The sequence below is a fragment of the Nicotiana tomentosiformis genome, chromosome 2 (assembly GCF_000390325.3).
Source record: "Nicotiana tomentosiformis chromosome 2, ASM39032v3, whole genome shotgun sequence".
NCBI classification, from domain to species: domain Eukaryota; kingdom Viridiplantae; phylum Streptophyta; class Magnoliopsida; order Solanales; family Solanaceae; genus Nicotiana; species Nicotiana tomentosiformis.
Genome location: NC_090813.1, coordinates 20365497 through 20390644, shown reverse-complemented (window position 1 = coordinate 20390644; position 25148 = coordinate 20365497). Strand labels below are relative to the sequence as shown.

Genomic DNA, 25148 nt, shown 5'->3' with positions numbered 1-25148 from the left:
GTGCAATATCCAGGTGCTTTCGGACACAGAGATTGTTAGATTTCAGAGTACTATCGATTTGAGATTATCAATGTAGCTGCTTGACGTCCGCTGATCTTGTCTCTCTTTCCTTCAGTTATTGTACTGTTCTATACTTTCAGACAGTGGTTTTTATCAGTCAAACATTTTATTCATATTAGATACTCATGTACTCAGTGACACCGGATTTTGGGAGTGTTATATTTAAAATTGTGAGATTTCTCCCGCTGAATTTAATTATTTTGTTTTCAAATTTAAAAGAAAGGGTGGTTTATTGAGATTTTCGGCTTGCCTAGTATTGAGATAGGCGCCATCACGACATGTGAAATTTTGGGTCGTGACATGGTCACATCACACAGTAGATATAAACCGCAGCAATGAGAATTTCTTGGTTAAGCAGCAACAACAACTATAACAACCAATGCCTCAGTCCCAAGCAAGCTGAAGTATCTTAGTTAAGTATGAAGACAAATTCCATCAAGGTAAAAAATGGAATCCACTACCTGAACACTCGCCAAATCCATTACAAGGAAACTCCCCTCCTTCAAAGTGGGAATATAAACAGCTGCCTCCTCCACTAAATGGATTTTATCCTCCTACCATTCCCCAACCAGTGTCGTCAATGTTCACCCTGGTCATATATCCAACATTTCTTCTCATCACTAAAAATCTGCAAAGGGAGCCAAGATACTCAGACAAACAGAAGCAAGTCCAAAAGGCAACATTCTTTTCTCACTTCACTATAAAAGCATATAGAACGCAGAGCATATGGGGCAGAGAAGTACCACAGTTAGGGGAAAAAATGATTTTCAAGAAAAATAACATTTCATACCGCAAAATCTTTGCATATTTGCATACAAATTGAAGCAAACAGTGAAATGCCACAAGCAACATTAGTTCTTCATCAAACTATAGAACCTGAAAAGCCTTTTTTTTTTTTTTGGGGGGGGGGGGGGGGGTGGGGGGTAGTGGAGGAATTGCTAGTCAGACACTTAACAGGCATAAAATAGTCTTTTCAAATGGCAACAAGGATATCTCATAGCTAATATAATATAAGATGACCCCAATGATGTTGCTAAAAATTTGGAACTATTAGGCGTTCGGAAAATTCTTGGAAAAAGTTTCTTGATAAAGATTTTCAAAGAAAAAAATTTGTGCAAAAAGAAAACGTGGATAGAGAGTTAAAGACAGCTTCAGAAAAGGTAGTGATCTAGACAATTTGGAGCTTTAAGTGTTTTGTGAGAGGTACTCCACTTCAAAAAAAATCCAAAAAATTATAAAATAATTTCAACAAAACAAGGACAAACAGAACCTCATCCTTCAGTTCTTTCAACAGTTACAGACAACTTCAAAACAGGTTATAATCCCTCCTGGAGCATCTGCTTCAGCAGGTATGAAATTAGAATATCGAAAACAAGTACGAGAAAGATGCATATATCGCTAGTTTACCGCTTGCCCTGGAAAATAACAAGGAAGCCAGTACAATAATCAGCAGAGAGTGTCGGCAATGTTGACAGTTGTGATTGGGTCAAATCCAAGTCGAGGAACAAAGATACAACATATTGACTTATCACACATTCACACTATGTCAACATTTTATCAAGCATAAAGAACAGAGATTGAATGGTTGAACTGAGTGCTGCATAGGTTTGCGCCTCAGAAGCCACAATGAGAAAGTTGTCAGATGATATGCTGATTTCTAACTATTTGACATTTACTCTTTCACCCCTAGTATTAAAACACACTGCGTAGCTGAAGAGTCTTTTCCATCATCTGGTACAAGAAACACAACTTATTATGTTCTCTTTTAACTGACAATTAATATCACATTATTGTTGTACAAGAATGATCCAACTTCTAACCACATCCTGCATTTGGTAAAAGCTTGCCTCTGGTATTGATTAGGATAAGAACTGGGCACTCAGCCAAAAAAGATACATAACCTACAAATTTGCTATCATCCACCAACATCTCCAGGGTGACGCACTTCTTTTGTTCTGGTTCTTCCATTCTCAAGAAAATAGTGTATTGGACGACAAAGGAAGCACTGTTTCCTAAAGGAAAAACATGTAAACTAGAAAAATATTGACATCATGACCGCCTAACAAAACAAAACTTATTTTTAAGACTGTACTTGCCTAAATCAGTCTAGTAGCCTGTTTGGCCAAGCTTTTTTTTGGGCCAAAAGTGCTTTTTTTGACCAAAAGCACTTTTGGCCAAAAATTGAGGTGTTTGGCCAAGCTTTTGGAAGGAAAAAAAGTGCTTTTGAGGAGAAGGAGAAGCAGAAAAAAGTAGCTTCTCTCAAAAAGCACTTTTCTGAGAAGCACTTTTGAAAAAAATACACTTAGAAACAGTTTTCAAAAGCTTGACCAAACACTAATTACTGCTTAAAAGTGCTTTTCAAATTAATTAGTCAAACACAAACTGCTTTTCACTAAAAGCACTTTTTTTAAAAGTACTTTTGAGAAAAGTACTTCTCAAACTAAGCTGATTTTAGAAGCTTGGCCAAACAGGCTATAGGTCTTTCACGTAGATTCAAGAAATAGAAGGTTTAAAGGCCTATCATCCTCTCAGGTAAGGTCATTGTGCTAAAACCATGAAAGGAATTCAAGCAGCTTAACTCTGAGCAGCGCTTTAGCTCTTTCCTGAATCTCAAATAAACAACAACCTTGAGTTCATGGCTGACCATGTCCACGGACAACACTCAGATCTGCAGTAACAAGCAAAAAGCCAGGCTGCCGAATCTCTGCAGAATGTGCTCATGTAAAATGTCTTGAGGATGTATTGAACAGTCTGCTATTGTCTCCAATTAGCTAAATTTGATTTACATGAAGCTTACAACTTACAAGTTCCTAAAGAACGACTTCTCACACTAGATAAATGTCAACTATGCAGGCTACCCACAAGAGCAGAGTATGCAGCAGCATCAGGCGTAAGGCCTGCCTCTATCATCTCATCATACAATCTGAAGGCTTCATCTGATCTGCCCTCTTTCGATAAGCCAGAAATGATTGCTGTGTAAGTCACCACATTCGGAGCTAAACCCTCTGTAGGCATCTCATTGAAAAGTTTCAGAGCATCGTCTACCTTCCCTGATATGCATTCCCCGTGTACAAGTGAGGTGTATGTATAGACATCTGGTATCAGGCCCTTAGATTCCATAAGAATTCTTAGCTTATATGCTTCCTTCATCAAACCTTTTTTGCAGTAACCATCTATCACGGCATTGTATGTTGCCGTATTAGGTTTAACTCCCTTACTTTCCATCTCACGGAGGGCCCTTTTTGCTTCAACAAAATTTCCTTCCTTGCAATAAATATCGATCAAAGTTGTATAAGCAACTTCATTTGGAGCTACGCCTCGATCCACCATCGAGAACAACCACGTCTTGGCTTCCTCATGCCGATCTAACCTACACAGCCCAGTAGCAATTATATTGTAAACATATACATCAGCCTCATGTCCTTTGCCCTCCATAATCCTCTGCAGCCTCCATACTTCATCCATATTACCTTGCTTACAGTAACCATCCATCATTGTATTAAATATAACTCGATTTACGTCAATCCCCTTACTTTGCATCTCATTAAGTAAAACTTCAGCCGCTTGCATCTGTCCAGATTTACACAAGCCATTTATCAAAGCTCCATATGTGTGAGCATTCGGAACAAGGCCCCTCTCCACCATTTCATCAAACACCGAAAACGCCTTTTTGACATCACCTAACTTACAATAACCACTAATCATAGAGGAGTATAAATGGACATCTGGCTCTATTCCCTTCTCTTTTATTTTCCTAAACAATCTCTCAACATCTTCAAGATTTCCAAAATTAGAATACCCGTCAATCAGAAGTGTATAACTTGTCACATCAAGATTCACACCATCCTTTTTCATTAGCCTCAAAATTTCTTTCACAGCCACAAAATCTGACTTCTTCATATAAGCATCCAATAATGTGTTGTAAGTGTATTCATTTGGTTTCACCCCTTTGCTAATCATTTCATCCATAAGCTTTCTTGCCTTGTTAACCTCTCCCACTTTACACAACCCGTCGATAACCATTGTCATCGTATAAACGGTAATTTTCACATCATATTCAACCATCTTTTCGAAAAACTCGAACAACGAGTCATACTGTTTTCGCCTTTTCATAGCAAGTAAGTATACCATACAAGATCTGTCATCCAATTCAAACCCACCATTCCTCATATACTCAAAAACCTCCCGAGCTTCCTCAAACCTGATATTATCAACATAAACCCTAAACAACATATCTAACATCTTCCCCATAACCTTGTGCTCTACATTATTCTCACCCACTAAAGAAGCTATTTCTGAAAAGGGTTTCCTCAGCCCATCAGCAGCAGCAACATCATACAAAATATTCTTTGCTTCAGCAAACTTCCTGGCTTCGAGCAAGCGCAAAGCCAAGGCTATATGTGCTTCAAGATTGGGTCTTTGGTGAGTCAAAGATAGGTCTTTTTGGAGGAATTTAAAGAAGCTTAAGCAAGATTGTGTAGGGACAGATGGGTTTGAAAGAACAAGATGAATTACTTGGGGATTAAGCTGGGACATTAGAGGAGGAATTTCCCTAATAGACGTCGAATTTATGAGGGTATTGGAGATCAATTTGGCAATTTCTTCATTCGGTTTTTTGGGAAAAAGTTGTTTTACAGTTCGGTAAAACTTTTGAGTCGACATTTTGTGCACAAGTCAATATCTTATAAAGGTGTAATTTTTACAATGGAAGCTTCATTCGAAGTTTTAATAGTCGACTCGAAATAGTCAAATAAATATAGGATTACCTCTATTACCGCAGGGAAGACACGGATGACATGTTTTCCGGTGACGAGAGTCCAGTTTCCGGCGGGGTTTATGCTTAAACGAGCAGAAGGTGTAGTTTGTTTCGTCATTTTATAGTTTTGAAAAAAGTTGAAATTGGCCCAAATACTTTTTGAAACTTCCATTAAGTCCTCATTTTTTTTACGCTTTTGTTTCAAAAGATGTCTCTTAATGTTGCTCTGCTTAGCCACTAGCCAGCCAGTGATTTGTGTAATAATTATTCCTCTTCATTAACTCACTTTCAAATTTGCACGTCTGGTTCGTGTATTTTTTCAAAGCATTTTCTTATTCTTGTTTTGACAAGAGAAAAGAAAGATGAAGACCCTAAACAGTCATAAATGAATTCCATTATTTTTTACCTTGATAGATGAGAACACTATCGCATTTTATCATTCTCCAGTAAGCGCAAACGAGATGATGCATCGTAAGATATGTTCCACGGACATAGTCGACATCGACAATCGCCATTTCTTGAGCTTGATCAGTTATGAGAATAAATAACTTTAATTGACTTTAAAGTTGTAGAGAACAACCATTTGAATGATTCTGCGGACTCACCAGACAAAAAGTTCAACAAAAAATTATATTTTGCCAATGATGATTTATTCCAATAAATGGTTGCAACAAATCATGCGACACTTGTTTAGTAATATCTGGTATCAATAGAGACAACATCACCGAAAATATTATAGTTAATTTTTGATTAAACTATCTTTCAAGAAAAAGGTAGCTATACGCCCTTTCAGAATCAAGTCGAACATCCCAATAAAAGAGACTGATTGGCACTGCAATGGTTTAAACAGAGAACATACTGCAAAGTGATGCTGAAAGCTGATTCCAAGGGGAATGGGTTGTTCCTTGGAAGATATCGTCTTTAGTGAGAGACATTCTTTAAAACTGAGATGCAATTAGTTTTGGTTCATAAATTCTGAGAAAGCAATGCACTAGAAGAGTTCTAGCAAATGATACAGTTCAAGCTCAACATCACCTTTCATTTACTTCATTAATGTCATTTCCTACTCAATCGAAAAAATGAACTGCCATATATCAGATGTAAAACAATGAGATGAAGGCAGGCGCTCATTCGGATATTGGGTTCATCTCATTCAATAGCCAAAGTAATAGGCATGTGCCTAAGGAAAATTTCTTTGGTTTGGTAGCCAACTTTATTGAATTTCTTTGATTTGATAGCCAACTTTATTGAATTTCTTTGATTTGGTAGCCAACTTTGTTGAATTTCTTTGGGTTAGTAGCCAACTTTCTTGAATTGTCAACATTGAAGAAAAAGAAGGAAAAGTGTGTGCAAATTATCAAATATAATAGGCTTTAGAGAGTGAGGCTTCGGCTATAAAATGAGAGCTTCAACTCTCATTTCCACACACCAACAAAGATAGAAAGAAAGAGTCAGGTTTCACAGACAAGGTATAAGAAAATAGTCTGTGAGAAAAATAGAGAGTGAGCGATATTGTAGTGAGGTGAGAATATCAAAAGAGAGTTATTTCTTTTGAATGTTGTAGTGGTTTTTGGAGTATTTTACTCGGACCTACAAAGTGTAAAATTCCTTGCAATAGTGATATCAGTTGCTCGTCTCGGGGCCGTAGTTTTTTCCCTTATTCAAAGGGTTTTTCACGTAAAAATCTTGGTGTTGTTGTTATTTTTTTCTTGCTAATTACCGTATCTCGGTGCTACGTGATTATTCCGCTTTTATTACTGTGAATATTATTTTTGTAGGGGATTTATTCCCAACAACTGATATCAGAGCACATGTTCTGCTTGTTTACAAAAATACTATTCACTGTCGATACTACTATACTCAGTGAAAAACAAAAATATCCGGAGTAAAGTATGAGGTAGCAAAATTTGACGTAGATAGCGGTTTCTCAACATCGCAAAGAAGGATGAGAGATCTGCTCATCCAACAAGGATTACACAAGGTACTAGATGGTGATGTCAAAATACCTGATACCATGAAAGCTGAGGATTTGGCTGACTTGGATGAAAGGGCTGCTAGTACAATCAGGTTGCACTTATCAGATGATGTGGTAAATAACATCATTGATGAAGACACCGCACGTGGTATTTGGAGAAAGCATATACATGTCCAAAACGCTAACAAATAAATTGTACCTGAAGAAGCAGTTATACGCCCTACACATGGGCGAAAGTACAAATTTTTTGTCACATTTAAATGTGTTTAACGGACTAATCACACAGCTCGCCAATCTCGGAGTAAAAATCAAGGAAGAAGATAAAGCCATCTTGTTGTTGAACTCGTCGCCATCTTCGTATGATAATCTGGCAACAACCATCCTGCACGGTAAGACTACCATTGAGTTGAAAGATGTCACATCGTCTCTTCTACTCAATGAGAAGATGAGAAAGAAGCCTGAAAATCAAGGACATGCTCTCATCACAGAAGGTAGAGGCAGGAGTTATCAAAGGAGTTCGAGCAACTATGGTAGATCCGGAGCTCGTGGGAAGTCTAAGAACCGATCCAAATCAAGAGCTAGAAATTGCTACAATTGTGATCAACAAGGTCACTTCAAAAGAGATTGCCCAAATTCAAGAAAGGGCAAATGTGAAACCAGTGGCCAGAAGAATGACGACAACACAACCGTCATGGTGCAAAACAATGATAATGTTGTCCTCTTTATAAATGAGGAAGAGGAATGCATGCACTTATCAGGTCTAGAGTCGGAATGGGTGGTTGATACAGCAGCATCTTACCATGCCACACCGGTAAGAGATCTTTTTTGCAGATATGTAGCATGTGATTTCGGTCTTCTGAGAATGGGTAACACAAGTTACTCAAAGATTGCGGGGATCGGTGACATTTGTATCAAGACAAATATTGGATGCACATTGGTTCTAAAGGACGTGCGATATGTACCTGATTTGCGGATGAACTTGATCTCAGGAATTGCTTTAGACCGAGATGGATACGAGAACTATTTTGCAAATTAAAAGTGGAGACTCACCAAGGGATCATTGGTGATTTCAAAGGGAGTTGCTCATGGCACGTTGTATAGGACAAATGCAGAAATATTCTAAGGTGAATTGAACGCGGCACAAGATGAGATTTCTGCAGATTTGTGTCACGGTCCAAAATCCCACCTCAGGCGTCGTGATGGCACAAAATTTCACCTCAGGCATCGTGACCTCCGAACGACTCCAATCTTTCTTGAGCCGTCCTTACATAACTACGAGGTTCCGAAAATCCTAGCAACTCCAATCTATTTAGAAACATAACAAAAGTGAACCATAATTAGGAAGATTTTTACGGTTTCAGCTCATTTGAGTATTTTATCAAACACTAGGTGTGCAAATTTGGTTACAAGGTTCTTCTATAAGATTTCCTTCATTTCATAACCCAATCTTTACTTATTTGATCTCAAATATCTTCCTATAAACCTTATTGGTACAAGCATATATATATATATAATACTCTTACACCCAAGAATCATACTCTCAATCACCAATCTTTTACTCCAAACTCGAAATTTGAAGACTAGGTGTTAAATCTTACCTCTTAGATGAAGATATTATGATTAGCTTCCTTGATTCTTGAAGATTAGATGATTAGAATGTTAGGTTCCCTCCTTCTCTCTCTAAAATTCTCTTACCTCTCTCTAAAACCCTCAGAAAAATACTCCAAAATAAGCCCCAAAGGCTATTTATTAAAATGGATCGGGTTATGAAAATAGAAAAATTAACCCTACGAAAGCAGGTCTGCGGTCGCATAATGGACCGCAAAATGGGTATGCGGGCCGCACAATGATCGCAAAAATTGATGCCCAGAACTGGGCTATTCTGGTCCATTCTGTGACCAGTTTGCGGTCGCAGAAGCAGTTTCGCGATCGCATAACTATTCTGCGATGGCAGAATTGGTCGCAGAATCACATTTTTCAAGCCTTTGGTAATTTGGTAATAACTTCTTGTAGGAATATCCAAATGACAAACGGTTTGAAGCGTTAGAAACTAGACTCAAAGATATTTCATTTGGTAGGTAATACACCATATAACACTTCGTATCATGAGAGTTATGATCATTTGAAGTTAGGTCTTGTGCGAACTCACTTGAAACTTTAGTCTATTATGAAATTTCCAACTTCTACATTCGATGCCGAAACCTATCGAATCAAGTCCGATTGACCTCAAATTTTTCACACTAGTCATAAATGACATAACGGACCTATTCTAATTTCCAGAATCAGATTCTGACCTCGTTATCAAAAATTCAAACTTTGATCGAATTTTTTTGAAAATCGTCTATTTTCCAACTTTCGCCAAAATCCGTCGAATTGTCCTACGGACTTTCAAATCCAAATTCGGACATACGCCTAAGTCCGAAATTACCATACGAAGTTATTGACATTATCAAAATTCTATTCCGGGGTCGTTTGCTCAAAAGTCAACTCTCCGGTCAACTCTTTCCATTTAAGCTTCTAGATAAGAATTGTTCTTTCAATTTATTTCCGAATCTTCCGAAAATCAAACTCGACCTCACCCGCGGGTCATAATACATATTACGAAGCTGCTCGAGACCTTAAGTCACAGAACAAGGTGTTAATTCTTAAAACGACAAGTCGGGTCGTTACATTCTCCACCTCTTAAACATACGTTTATCCTCGAACGTGCCAAGAATCTTTCTGAGGATATTAAATTACTGAGTGTATTCTTACGCACATACTCGTGAGTGATTCTACGTTCCGTAATTTATCATGGGTCCGACAACACCATCTTAGTTGAGATTATTTCTTTTATCCATACTTATAAACTTCAAAACCAATTTTCTTACACTCCAAATATTTCAAAAGGTCCGATTTTCACATCAACGCACAGTATTAGTCTCAGCTGGCTATATCAACTCGTGCCTATGCACACATCAACTTATCAGAAATTTCGGCAGAGTCTCTCCTGTAATTGGGCCCATCCACCTGCCAGAGTAACACCAAAACAACTCCTAACAACACATCCACAACCCCACAAAGCACCACAATGTATATATCAATAACACTAACCTCATCATTACAAGTACTACATTATCATAATGATATCAGGGCATGAAGCACATCATATGTATGCCCATCACCACATCTCTGGTCTTAATAGTTGTTCATAATCGATTACAATATCGCCAATTAACCTCATATTAACCAAAACCTCGTTTCAAATTTTCACAACACTGACGGCAAAATGTGAGGCATGAAACCTCATAACTATTTACCCGACTTAACGAGTCACATTTAATGCCACCTGGGCACTTACCTCGTAGGCTAAAACTCAATAATTACAGCACAATTATGGCACGAAAACACATAAAAGAATTATCACATAAGCCTATCAGGCATAACATCCTATTAGTACTATAATACAAATTAAACTTCACAAAGGGAGAATTTAAACTCATAAATATTTTACCACAAGGACCTTGTCCTTATATAACTTCCACTGCGGCTTGTAGCCCGGTTTTAATATTTCACATCATATAAAAATGCAAGGATCTTGTCCTCAACTCCGAATCACAAGTATTTTGCACATTGTGCCAACTGAAATTTCAATTTCCTTTCTTTCTTCTTTTCAATAAATTTCGTAAATATTTTTCATAACACATAATGAACCCTCATACCGGTAGGGCATAAAATTCATAAAATTGGAATCAATTATTCCGAAACATATCAAACCCACTGTAATGAATAATAAAAATTACTTTTGGACTTATAGCCATCAATGGTGCCCAAAAATAAAAATGACAGACACAAGCTCACATCTTCAAATCTCCCAACAGGGATAAACATATAAGTAGGTCACAAAATTATGAAGCTCACCCATAAGCGGAGCATAATAGAAGGACTCACCTCAATATTCAGATCCGAATCAAATTAAGGGAAAATATTCTTTTATAACAAATCGGGATCGTACCTGTAACGACACCATCTGGTGTATCGGCCCTAAGCTAAATCATAGCGATTATATCAACGGGTCGAGCCTCCACCTCTTAGGCGCCCTTTACCCGTCTATCTTCCACCCCTAACTGGCTGTGCACGTGGGGTAGTAGTTGCACTGGGGCCGATAGTCTGAGTGTTCTGATAAAATCCACCCCTCCCAAGTCTGGGACAATCTCTCATAATGTGCCTAGTGTCACCACACTCATAACAGCCTCTCTAAGGTCGCGGTTGCTCATATTGAGTCTGTATCGGATAACTGGAATAACCATGATAGGAATCCCGTGCCGGTGGTGCATTGTAAGAACTTACCGGAGCACTCCGAGTAATCTGATATGTATACTGAGCTGGCCGACTACTCGAGCCTCCGCTATAATAAGTCCTAGCTGAAGAGTAAAATCTATTGAACCCTCCAGAGCTTCGAGACCTTTTGGCCTCCTTAGACTCCTTTTCCACGCCTAGAACACCCTCAATCTTCCTCGCAATCTCCACTACTTGTTGAAATGGAGTATCAGTTTGCAACCCTCGAGCCATGCATATTTTAATATCATAATCGAGCCTCTCAATGAATCTGCGGACCCGCTCTCTGACTGTAGGAACCAAGATAGGTGCATGACGGGCTAACTTACTAAACCCGATAGCATGTTCTGACACTGTCATAGTGCCCTGACGTAACCGTTCAAACTCTGTGCGCCACGCATCTTAGAGTGTCTGGGGAACAAACTCTTTCAAGAATATTTTCGAAAATTGAGCCCAAGTTGGTGGTGTTGCATCGGCTGGTCTACCTTCCTCATAGATTTGCCACCACTGATATGCTGTGCCTGACAGTTGAAATATAGTAAATACAACTCCGCTCACTTCCACAATACCCATGGTACGGAGAATACGGTGACAATATTCTAGAAATTCTTGGGCATCCTCTGTAGCTGTGCCACTGAAAGTAGGTGGACTATACTTCTTAAACCTCTCAAGTCTCTTTTGTTCTTCTTCTAATGCCTCTGGCCTGACCTCAGGCCGAACCGGAATAATAGGTTGTACCGGTACTACACCCGGAACCTGACCAACGTGAACCTGCTGCTCAGGAGTTGTGCTATGAGTCTGAGCTACTCCCCAAATCTGTGAAATATTTGGTGCAACAGAGATCAATCTCGCATGAGTTAATGTACCAAACATACTCAGGAACTGTGTTAAAGTCTCCTGAAGCCCGGGGGTAATAACAGGTGCTTCGGGTACCTGTCCCCCATCTGGAGCTACTAGCGGCTCCTCAACTGCTCCTCAACTGCTGCTCTGACAGGTTCTCCAGTCGCGGCACGTGCCCTTCCTCTACCTCTACCTCGGCCTCTACCTCGGCCATGACCTCTTGCATCCCTAACAGTATGTGCGGATGCCTGCTCAGCTAACTCGGTAGCACATGTCCTCACCATCTGTGAGATAATAGAGATACAAAGGCTCAAATTCCAAATTTAACAAATTCCGCACGACATGAATAAAAGAAGTGAAAATTTTCTAGCAGTCCTGTAGCCTCTCGAAGATAAGTACAGATGTCTTTGTACCGATCCGCAAGACTCTACTAGACTCGTTCATGACTCGTAGAACCTATGAACCTAGGGCTCTGATACCAACTTGTCACAATCCAAAATCTCACCTCAGGCGTCGTGATGGCACCTAGTTTCTAAGACTAGGTAAGTCGATTATAATCACATTTCAAGCCATTTTGTTTTTAAAACTAACAGCGGAAACTAATATGAAAATATCCCAAGACTGGTAATACTGAGTCACGAACTCTAACTGAATACATGAAATGATCTCAAGGATCGAATACTCAATATTGTTTGAATAATAATTAACAGTACAATAAAAATAAAAAGACTCCAAGGAACTGCGACGACCAAGCAGCTCTACCTTGAATCCTTGCGATCCCACTCTAACTCTGTCCGAGTCTAATATCTTCAATACCTGGCTCTGCACAAAAATATGCAGAAGTGTAATATGAGTATACCACAGTCGGTACCCAGTAAGTATCAAGACTAACCTCAGTGGAGTAAAGACGAGGTACAGTCAAGACACTCACTAGTCTAATAACTTGTGCAACATAGTATACAGAAAAATAAGAAAAAATAACAATAAGGGCAACACAAATCAATCAGCGATATGCATAGCAGGCAACAAGAACACCATCAATATTGCTCAACAAATAGTAAATACAAGTACACCCAATTAAATCAAGTCCTTCAAATAAATATCTTTCACATATAATTTTTCCAAATAACTCTCTTTCAATTATAATTTCCTCAAATAAATATCATTCAAATATAATTCTTTCAATAAATCTCTTTCAAATATAACTTCCTCAAATAAGTATCTTTCAAATATAATTCTTTCAATAAATCTCTTTCAAATATAACTTCCTCAAATAAATATTTTTGAAATATAAGTCACACTGTGACACCTCATTTCAAAATCATAAAGTATGGGTCTCAGCCCAATTTCATATTTTTCGTAAACAAGGGTCTCAGCCCACTTTCATATTTTCACTGCACTTCGTACCGATAATTAAATCATCATATCTCCCTGGCACCTCGTGCCAACTTTTTATATTATATCTGCACGGACAGTTCACGTGCCAATAATAAAACCATCATATTTTCCCCGGCACTTCGTGCCCACGTTTCATATCTCAATTGCACGGATAGTTTACATGCCAACATCATCATTATTTACTCATGGCACCTCGTGCCCACATTTCTTTTCATAATCTGCCTGGCAATAGCCACAGGCTCCTAATTTCAACATAAATCAGACTATTATCAATTTACCAACAACAAGACAAATTGCACAAGGTATAAAAATAAACACAAAAAAAATCACAACATCACATAAAAATCACCAATGCAACCACTCCACATCATCACATATCATCCCTGATAATAGCTACCCTTATCTCTCTTATAGCCAGCCTTATCACTCCTATAATAGCCTCCCTTATCCCTCCGCCCTGACAATATTAATAGCCACCCTTATCGCTCCTATAGCCACCCTTATCTCTCATATAGCCAGCCTTATCACTCCTATAATATCCTTCCTTATCCCTCCTCCTTGACAATATCAATAGCTACCCTTATCGCTCCTATAGCCACCCTTATCTCTCCTATAGCCACCCTTATCTCTCATATAGTTACCTTTATCGCTCCGCCCAGACAATATCCCAAGACACATAACAACAGTGAAATATCACCCTTATACCTACATTATATCAATAGTGGAATGCCACCCTTATATCCTCAAAATAATAACTCAAATAGCACAACAATTTACACGAAATATTCTCACGGCAACATAACAAAATCAATTCATATCACAATTTGCCCAATGGCCACAACCAATTCCAAAGATATAATAAAATCAATTAACTTCACAACAAATAGCCCAAGGCTCCAAACAATGTGTATAAAACCTTAAAAACAATCAACAACGATAGAAAAATAATCAACATAGGGCAACGTCTTCATTAATCCAAATTTTGATAATTATACTAACACTCCTTCTTAAGCTTGTTTAATTAATTATTTGAGACGAAAAATTCATCATGAAATTAAATTCCAAGAAATATCAAATCATCAAATTCACGGAATCCACATAAATATACAAGTAATAATCACCTCAAATTGTCATACAAAAATAAATTCAACAAACGCGAATTGATTCATGGCAAGTATATGATTTATAAATGCCAACAATTATTCAATTTACTACACAATATGCCCAAGACTTTAACTCAATATATTTTGCACATATAAGCCCGAGTACATACTCATCACCTTGCGTACACGGCTTTTCATATTTCACAAATGGCATATAAGACTCGATGCCTAAGGGGTAATTCCCCCCACTTGAGGTTAGGCAAGATACTTACCTTTTTGAACTTAGGCCGATATTCCAAAATAGTTTTCTCAAGTGAATTGACCTCCGGACGGCTCCAATCTTTCTTGAGCCTTCCTTACATTACTACAAGGTTCCGGAAATCTTAGCAACTTTAATCTATTTAGAAACATAACAAAAGTGAACCATAATTAGGAAGATTTTCATGGTTTCAGGTCATTTGAGCATTTTATCAAACACTAGGTGTGCAAATTTAGTTACAAGGTTCTTCTACAAGATTTCCTTAATTCCACAATCCAATCTTTATTGGTACAAGCATATATACATAATACTCTTACACCTAAGAATCATACTCCCAATCACCAAACTTTTACCCTAAACTCAAAATTTGAAGACTAGGGGTTGAATCTTACCTCTTAGATGAAGATATTGTGATTAACTTCCTTGATTCTTGAAGATTGGATGGTTAGAATGTTAGGTTCCCTCCTTCTCTCTCTAAAATTCTCTTACCTCTCTCTAAAACCCTCAGAAAAATACCCCAAAATAAGCCCCAAAGGATATTTATTAAAATGGGGTCGGGTTATGAAAATAGAAAAATTAACCCTCCGAAAGCAGGTTTGCGGTAGCATAATAGACCGCAGAATAGGTATGCGGGCCGCACAATGGTCACAAAAATCAATGCCCAGAATTGGGCTGCTCTGGTCCATTCTGCGACCAGTTTGCAGTCGCAGAAGCAGTTTCGCGATCGCATAACTATTCTGCAATCGCAGAATTGGTCGTAAAATCGCATTTTTCCAGCCTTTGATAATTTGGTCATAACTTCTTGTAGGAATGTCCAAATGATGAACAGTTTGAAGAGTTAGAAACTAGACTCAAAGATATTTCATTTGATAGGTAATACACCATATAACACTTCGTATCATGAGAGTTATGCTCATTTAAAGTTAAGTCTTATGCGAACTCATTTGAAACTTTAGTCTATTATGAAATTTCCAACTTCTACATTCGATACCGAAACCTATCGAATCAAGTCCGATTGACCTCAAATTTTGCACACAAGTCATAAATGACATAACAGGCCTATTTCAATTTCCAGAATCAAATTTCGATCTCGTTATCAAAAATTCAACCTTCGATCGAATTTTTCCGAAAATCGTCTATTTTCCAACTTTCGCCAAAATGCGTTGAATTGTCCTACGGACTTCCAAATCTAAATCTAGACATACGCCTAAGTCCAAAATCACCATACGAAGTTATTGACATTATCAAAATTCTATTCCGGGGTCATCTTCTCAGAAGTCAACTCTCCGGTCAAACTCTTTCCATTTAAGCTTCTAGATAAAAATTGCTCTTTCAATTTATTTCTGAATCTTCCGAAAATCAAACTCGACCATACTCGTGGGTCATAATACATATTACGAAACTGCTCGAACATTAAGTCACAGAACGGGGCATTAATTCTTAAAATGACAAGACCGGTCATTACAATTTGTGGCACAAAAGAATGGGTCATATGAGCGAGAAGGGATTGCAGATTCTTGCCAGGAAATCACTCATTTCTTATGCCAAAGGTACAACAGTAAAACCTTGTGACTTCTGTTTATTTGGTAAGCATCATAGGGTCTCATTTCAGACATTGCCTGAAAGAAAATTAAATATGCTTGATTTAGTATATTCTGATGTTTGTGGTTCAATGGAAATTGAATCGATGGGCGGTAACAAATATTTTGTTACTTTTATTGATGATGGTTCACGAAAATTATGGATTTATATTTTGAAATCCAAGTATCAGGTGTTTCAAGTTTTCCAGAAATGTCATGCTATGGTGGAAAGGGAGACATGCCAAAAGCTAAAGCGTCTCCAAAGTGACAATAGAGGTGAGTACACTTCAAGGGAATTTGAAGAGTATTGTTCGAGCCATGGGATCAGACATGAAAAGACAGTTCCTGGAACCCCACAACACAATGGCGTAGCCGAAAAGATAAACCGCACCGTTGTGGAGAAGGTGAGAAGCATGCTCAGAATGGCTAAACTGCCTAAGTCATTCTGGGGTGAAGCAGTTTAGACACCTTGTTACCTGATCAATAGGAGTCTATCAGTTCCGTTGGCATTTGACATCCCAGAGAGAGTTTGGACCAACAAGGAAGTGTCCTACTCGCATCTGAAGGTGTTCGGTTGCAGAGCTTTTGCACATGTACCAAAGGAGCAGAGAACAAAGCTGGATGATAAATCTGTTCCCTGCATATTCATCGGATATGGACATGAAGAGTTCAGATACAGATTGTGGGATCCTGTAAAGAAGAAGGTCATCAGAAGCAAAGATGTAGTCTTCTGAGAAAGTGAAGTTGGAATTGCTGACGATATGCCAGAGAAGGCCAAGAATGGTATTATTCCTAACCTTGTTACTATTCCTTCTACTTCTAATAATCCCACAAGTGCAGAAAGTAGGACCGATGAGGTTGCCGAGCAGGGGGAGCAACTTGGTGAGGTTATTGAGCAGGGGGAGCAACTTGATGATGATGTCGAGAAAGTGGAGCATCCCACTCAAGGAGAAGAACAACCTCAACCTCCGAGGAGATCAGAAAGGCCAAGGGTAGAGTCATGAAGGTACCCTGCCACAGAGTATGTCCTCATCAGTGATAAGGGGGAGCCAAAAAGTCTTAAGGAGGTGTTGTCCCATCTAGAAAAGAACCAGTGGATGAAAGCCATGCAAGAAAAGATGGAATCTCTACAGAAAAATGGCGCTTACAAGCTGGTTGAACTTCCAAAGAGTAAAAGACTACTCAAATATAAGTGGGTCTTTAAAATCAAGAAAGATGGAAATGGAAAGCTGGTTAGATACAAAGCTCGATTGGTGGTTAAAGGCTTCGAACAGAAGAAAGGTATTGATTTTGATGAAAGTTTCTTACCTGTTGTCAAAATGACTTCTATTCGAACAATCTTGAGCTTAGAAGCTAGCTTAGATCTTGAAGTGGAGCAATTGGACGTGAAAACTGTATTTTTTCATGGAGATTTGGAAGAGGAGATCTATATGGAGCAGCCAGAAGGATTTGAAGTAGCTGAAAGAAAACACATGGTGTGCAAACTGAATAAAAGTCTTTATGGGTTGAAGCAAGCATCAAGGCAGTGGTACAAGAAGTTTGACTCATTCATGAAAAGTCAAACTTACACAAAGAAATATTCTGATCCATGTGTATACTTCAAAAGATTTTTTGAAAATAACTTTATTATATTGTTGTTATATGTGGATGACATGTTAATTGTAGGAGAAGACAAGGGGCTCATCGCAAAGTTGAAGGGAGATTTGTCCAAGTCATATGATATGAAGGACTTGGGCGCCCAACATAACAAATTCTGGGTATGAAGATAGTTCGAGAGCGAACAAGCAGAAAGTTGTGACTGTCTCAGGAGAAGTACATTGAACGTGTATTGGAACGCTTAACATGAAGAATGCTAAGCAGTCAGCACACCTCTTGCTAGTCATCTAAAGTTTAGTAAGAAGATGTGTCCTACAAGTCTGGAGGATAAAGGGAACATGGCTAGAATTCCTTATTCTTCAGCAGTCGGAAGCTTGATGTATGCAATGGTATGCACCAGACCCGATATTGCTCATGCAGTTGGTGTTGTTAGCAGATTCCTTGAAAATCCTGGAAAGGAACATTGGGATACACTCAAGTGGATACTCAGGTACCTGAGAGGTACCACGGGAGATTGTTTGTACTTTGGAGGATCTCATCCAATCTTGAAGGACTATATAGATGCTGATATGGCATGTGACATTGATAACAGAAAATCCACTACTGGATATTTGTTTTCATTTTCAGGGGGAGCTATATCATGGCAGTCTAAATTGCAGAAGTGTGTTGCACTTTCAACAACTGAAGCAGAGTACATTGCCGCTACAGAAGCTGGCAAGGAGATGGTATGGCTCAAGTAGTTTCTTCAAGAGCTGGAATTGTATCAAAAGGAGTATGTCGTCTATTATGACAGTCAAAGTGCAATAGACTTGAGCAAGAACTCCATGTACCATGCAAGAACAAAGCATATAGATGTGAGATATCATTGGATTCGTGAGCAGGTGGAGAACAAATCTTTACAGGTCAAAAATATTCATACGAGTGAAAATCCTGATGATATGTTGACCAAGGTGGTACCAAGAGATAAGCTCGAGCTATGCAAAGAACTTGTCGGCATACACTCAAACTAGAAGACAATGCTACCTCATCTAGATGAATAAGACTGGAGGGGGAGATTGATGTGTTCCATCTCATTAAATAGCCAAAGTAATATGCATGCCTAAGGAAAATTTCTTTGGTTTGATAACCAACTTTGTTGAATTTCTTTGGTTTTGGTAGTCAACTTTGTTGAATTGTCAATATTGAAGAAAAAAGAAGGAAAAATGTGTGTAGATTGTCAAATATAGTAGGGTTTAGAGAGTGAGGCTTCGGCTATAAAATAAGAGCTTCAACTCTCATTTCCATACACCAACAAAGAGAGAAAGAAAGAGTCAAGTTTCACAGATAAAATATAAGAAAATAGTCTGTGAGAAAAATAGAGAGTGAGCGATATTGTAGTGAGGTGAGAATATCAAAAGAGGGTTATTTCTTTTGAGTGTTGTAGTGGTCTTTGGAGTATTTTATTCGTACCTACAAAGTGTAAATTTCCTCGCTATAGTGATATCAGTTGCTCGTCTCGGGGCCGTGATTTTTTTCCTTATTCAAAGGGTTTTACACGTAAAAATCTTGGTGTCGTTATCACTTTTTTTTTGTTAATTACCGTATCTCGGTGCTACGTGATTATTCCACTTTTATTACTGTGAATATTATTTCTGTAGGGGGTTTATTCCCAATAGTACCGTCAAAACAAAACATATTCAAGGGAAAAACTGTAGGAGCATGCAGTACTGCACTCGCCTTATAGTAGATATAAACAGCGGTTATGTGAGTTTCTTGGTTAAGCAGCAACAACAATACCTCGAGTATCTTAGTTAAGCATGAATACAAATTCCAGTAAAGTAAAAAATGGAATCCACTACCTCAACACTCGATATAAATAGCTGGCCCCCTCCACCAAATGGATTTAATCATCCTCTCATTTCTGAACCAGTGTCGTAAATGGTCATATTGCTACCGTTTCTTCTCATCACTAAGAATCTGCAAAGGGAGCCAAGATACTCAGACAAACAGCAGTAAGTCCAAAAGGCAACATTCTTTTCTCACTTCACTATGAAAGCAGTACTGCAAATGGGGCAGAGAAATATCACGGTAAGGGAAAAAATGATTTTCAAAAACAGAACATTTCATACTGAAAAATCGTTTTGCATATTGGCATACAAATTAAAGCAAACAGTGAAATTCCACAAGCATCATTAGTCCTTCGTCAAACTACAGAACCTGAAATGCTTAGGAGGGGCAAAATGCTAGTCAGAGCTAATAAAACATAATATAATTGTTTACCCGAAAAATCGGATAACGTTAAATTGAGATATGGTTCTAAGGGTATGCAAATTCCTTTGATACAAAATGACAATACAGGTATTTTTGCTATAAAATGGGAATGATGGACGGGAAGACTGAAATGAATTAGAAAAACAAGCACAATGAAATCTTAATATATCCTGGAAGACCTGTGTCTATTGCAGTCTATCTCCCTTTTTATAGTAGAGGGTCACTGCTTTATCTATAACAACATAATAAAATAATACATTAGTGTCTATTGCAAGCACAATGGGAATGTTTGTCTCTTCCTTGATTCTCGCCAAGATTCTCTCCCTCGGTGCGGTTGTAACGGCTCTTGTCTGCGAGCTTGGCACTGGCTCGAGCTCAGTGTTAGATCGAACCCCCAGTCTTGATTTGAGCTCGGTTCTGTCTTGGGGCATCAATATTCGGGGCCTGTGTCGATCGGTGTTGCCCCGTAGTCCGATTCGGACACGGGCTCGATAATGATATCGAGTTTTGCCGTTGATTGGTCTTATAGCTCGAAGCTCGACGTCTCTACATCGAAATTCGTCCGAGCTTGTCATGTGGATACCCTTCGATTGAAACGTCATTGTCTCGACCGGTCTTTTTGATTGAGAATCGGTTTTGACCGTACACAATAATATGAACCCATGATATTGCTAAAACTTTGGAGCTATTAGGCGTTCAGACAATTCTTGGAAAATTTTCAAAGAAAAAAAATTTGTGCAAAAAGAAAACGTGGATGGAGAGTTAAAGACAGCTTCAGAAAAGGTAATTATCTGGACAATTTGGAGCTATAAGTGTTTTGTGAGAGGTACACCACTTTAAAAAAAATCCAAAAAATTATAAAATAATTTCAACAAAACAAAGACAAACAGAACCTCATCCTTCAGTTCTTTCAACAATTACAGACAACTTCAAAACAGGTTATAATCCCTCCTGGAGCATCTGCTTCAGCAGGTATGAAATTAGAATATCGAAAACAAGTACGAGAAAGTTGTATATATCGCTAGTTTACCGCTTGCCTCGAAAATAACAAGAAAGCAAGTGCAATAATCAGCAGAGAGTGTCGGCAATGTTGACAGTTGTGCTTGGGTCAAATCCAAGTCGAGGAACAAAGATACAACATATTGACTTATCACACTACGTCTACACTTTATCATGCATAAAGAACAGAGATTGAATGGTTGGCCTGAGTGCTGCATAGGTTTGTGCCTCAGAGGCCACGCCGCCACAATGAGAAAGTTGTCGCATGATATGCTGATTTCTAACTATTTGACATTTACTCTTTCACCCCTAGTATTAAAACACACTGCATAGCTGAAGAGTCTTTTCCATCATCTGGTACAAGAAACACAACTTACTATGTTCTCTTTTCTTCTTGCTTGTGTAATTATTCCTCATCATCAACTCACTTTCAAATTTGCACGTCTGGTTCGTGCATTTTTTTAATGCATTTTCTCATTCTTGTTTTAACAAAAGAAAAATTAAAGATGAAGGCCCTAAACAGGCATAAATCCATTCCTTTATTTTTCACCTTAACAGATGATTAGACTATATATCACATTTTATAATTATCCAGTAAGCGTAAACGAGACGATGCATTATAAGATATGTTTCATCGACAGAGTTGATGTCTACTCTCTAATGACAATTGCCATTCCTCGAGCTTTGCAGGAGAAATAAACATTTCATTGACTTTAAAGTTGTAGAGAACAACCATTTGAATGATTATGCGGACTCATCAAACAAAAAATACAACAAAGAATTATATCTTGCTGAGGATGACTTGTTCTAATAAATGGTTGCACAAAACATGCGACACTTGTTTATCGATTGTGGTAACAATAGATACAACATCACCAAAAATATCATAGTTAATTCTTGATAAACCATCTCCCCTAAATAGATAGCTATACGCCCTTCACAATCAAATTGAACATCCCAAATAACAGAATGGCTCGCTTAGCTCTGCAATGGTCACTTTTCAGCTATACTGTAAGTTTTAACAAAAAAAAACCAATGTACTCCATTCATCTTATACTTTTTAATTTTCTTAAAGCTAAGTTTTATTCTAAGTTACAATTTAAAATTTCTACAGATTTTAATAGAATATAACAGTTGACATCCATGTTTATTCATATTCTTTCCTTCTACAAGGTTGAACTTTATTTCACCGCTCAATTTTACCACTTGAAATTAGAGGACATAACCAAGAACATGCGGGAATCACGATTACCATCAGGGTATATGCCGGTAGTAACATAGAAAAGGGAAAACTAACTCCTTTTCAGGTTGCCAGAAGGAACCCCGAAGAAATGAAGAAAAAATAGATGCACCATAAAATTGATACGCAATCATGAGATTACCCAACATAACTTTCCGAGAGAATAAACCATCCAAACTAAATCGACAAGCTATGATCTCAACGGAGCACATAATTATCGCCACCGTCATGTCTAACATTCAATTGTTTCAATTGTTTTCTTTATATAATTCCTCACGCTCAATTACTTTATCCTACAATTTCATTCCTGACAGGTTGCAAGATACTCAAAAGATAGAGTAGCGATATACCATCCATAAAATCACGCCATTTACAAGAGATTGAACTTGTAAAATAAAAGTTGTTGACAAAATATGCCCAAAACAGTTTACAAGATCCTAGAGAAGAAATTCTTACACTAAATAAATTTCAACTATGAAAGGCTACCCACAAGTACAGATTATTCCGTGGCATCGGGTGTTAGGCCTGCCTCTTTCATCTGATAGTATAATCTGCAGGCTTCATGTGTTCTTCCCTCTTTTAATAAGCCAGAACTAAGTATTGTATAAGTCACAACATTTGGAACTAAACCCTTTGTGGGCATCTCGTTGAAAAGCTTCAGAGCATCATCTACCTTTCCTAATTGGCAATTCCCGTGTATAAGCGAGGTGTATGTATAGATATTAGGTATCAGGTCATTAGCTTCCATGACAATCCATAGCTTATAAGCTTCCTTCATAATACCTTTCTTGCAATAACCATCTATCAGCGCAGTGTACGTCGTCGTGTTAGGCTTAACTCCCTTAGTTTCCATTACATTAAGTGTCCTTTTTGCTTCAACAAGTTTTCCCTGCTTGCAATAACCATCTATAAAAGCAGTGTACGTATAGACATCGGGTATCAGGTCATTAGCTTCCATGTCAATCATTAGCTTATACGCTTCCTTCATAATACCTTTCTTGCAATAACCATCTATAAGCACAGTGTATGTTGTTGTGTTAGGCTTAACTCCCTTAGTTTCCATCTCCACAAGTGTACTTTTAGCTTTAACAAAATTTCCTAGCTTGCAATAACCATCTATCAGTGCAGTGTAGGTTATCGTGTTAGGCATCACTCCCTCAATTTCCATCTCACTAAGTGTCCTTTTCGCGTCAACAAAATTTCCATGCCTGCAATAACCATTTATCAGGGCATTATACGTTGCGGTGTCAGGCTTAATTCCCTTAGTTTCCATCTCATTAAGTGTCCTTTTGGCTTCAACAAAATTTCCCTGCTTGCTGTAAATATCAATCAAAGTTGTATAAGACAACAAATTTAGAGCTACACCTCGATCCACCATCGAGAGCAACAACCTCTTTGCTTCACCATACCGATCTAGCTTACGCAGCCTAGTAGCAATTATATTGTAAACATTTGCATCAGCCTCATGTCCTAAGCCCTCCATAATTCTTAGCAGCCTCAGTGCTTCATCCACATTACCTTGCTTACAATAATCATCAATCATCATACTAAATATGACTTGGTTTATGTAACTTCCCTTGTTTTGCATCTCATTAAGCAAGACTTCAACTTCTTGCATCTGTCCAGCCTTGCACAAGCCTTTTATCAAAGCTATATACGTCTGACCATCAGGAAAGAAGCATTTCCCCGTCATTTCCCCAAAAATTGAAAATGCCTTTTTAACATTACCTATCTTACTATAACCACTAATCATATAATTATACGCACGAAAATCTGACTTCATGCCCTTCTCTTCCATTTCCCTAAACAACCTCTCAACCTCTTCAAGATTGCTAATAGTAGAATATTCGTCAATCAAAAGTGTATAACTTTTCACATAGAAATCCAACCTCTCACTCTTTATTTCCCTCAAATTCTCACTCACAACCGCAAAATTTGGTTCCTTTATATATGCATCTAATAATGTGTTATAAGTGTATTCTTTTGGTTTCATCCCTTTACTAACCATTTCATCCATAAGCCTTCTTGCCTTACAAACCTCCCCCAATTTACACAATCCATTAATTACCATTGTCATAGAATAAACTGTAATTTTCACATCAAACTCAACCATTTTCTGGTAAAACTCAAACAACAAGTCATATCGCTTTTGCCTTTCCGTAGCACGCAAGTACACTTTACAAGCTCTAACAGCAATTTCAAAGCCATCTTTTTTCATATAATCAAAAACCTCCAAAGCTTCCTTAAACCTAATATTTTCAGCATAAGCAATAAATAACATATTAAATACCTTCCCCATAACGTTGTGCTGTACTTGATTCTCACCCAATAAAGAAGCTATTTCTGAAATTGGTTTCTTCAGACCATTATCAGCACCAACAGCATGCAATATTTTCTTGGCTGAAGCAAAATTCCTGACTTCAAGCAAACGTAAACGCAAACGCAAAGCGCCGTGTAATTTCGACATATGGGCGCAATTCAATATCTTGTAAAGGTGTAATTTTTACCATGAAAGTTTCATTCAAAAGACGGCGCAACTAGAAATATATTATTAATAAATATCCCTTCTTGTTTTATAGGAGTAGAAATTGGCCCAATATTTTTCTGACTTTTTGAATACTTACGTTTAGGGGTGTTCGTAAAAAAAGATTTAACACAAATAGCCGTACACCTAATCTCTTGAACTTAAAATAGCCGACGAATGTATAATATATATTATATATATACAATTAATGTACAATATATGTATAATTATGTATAATCTATATATAATCT

At 37.9% G+C, this 25148-nt stretch overlaps 2 protein-coding genes and 1 long non-coding RNA gene across 3 annotated transcripts; all 3 read right to left on the bottom strand.

Annotated features, from left to right (window-relative positions):
- Positions 1 to 383: 383 nt before the first annotated feature.
- Positions 384 to 5058, bottom strand: LOC138906394 (uncharacterized). The gene is made up of 2 exons (XR_011413727.1): positions 4827 to 5058; positions 384 to 688 (listed from the first exon to the last, which is right to left on the bottom strand). It is a non-coding gene; the product is annotated as an uncharacterized lncRNA (long non-coding RNA).
- On the bottom strand, positions 1793 to 4831 carry LOC104107751 (pentatricopeptide repeat-containing protein At2g32630). Its single transcript, XM_009616632.4, has one exon. The coding sequence runs from the start codon at positions 4720 to 4722 to the stop codon at positions 2902 to 2904; it is 1821 nt and encodes a 606-aa protein (XP_009614927.1). The 5' UTR covers positions 4723 to 4831; the 3' UTR covers positions 1793 to 2901.
- Positions 5059 to 22711: 17653 nt separating the features above from the next.
- On the bottom strand, positions 22712 to 24894 carry LOC104107750 (pentatricopeptide repeat-containing protein At2g32630-like). The gene has a single exon (XM_009616630.4). It carries the CDS (start codon positions 24838 to 24840, stop codon positions 22873 to 22875), a length of 1968 nt encoding a protein of 655 aa, XP_009614925.1. The 5' UTR covers positions 24841 to 24894; the 3' UTR covers positions 22712 to 22872.
- Between the last annotated feature and the right edge of the window lie 254 nt (positions 24895 to 25148).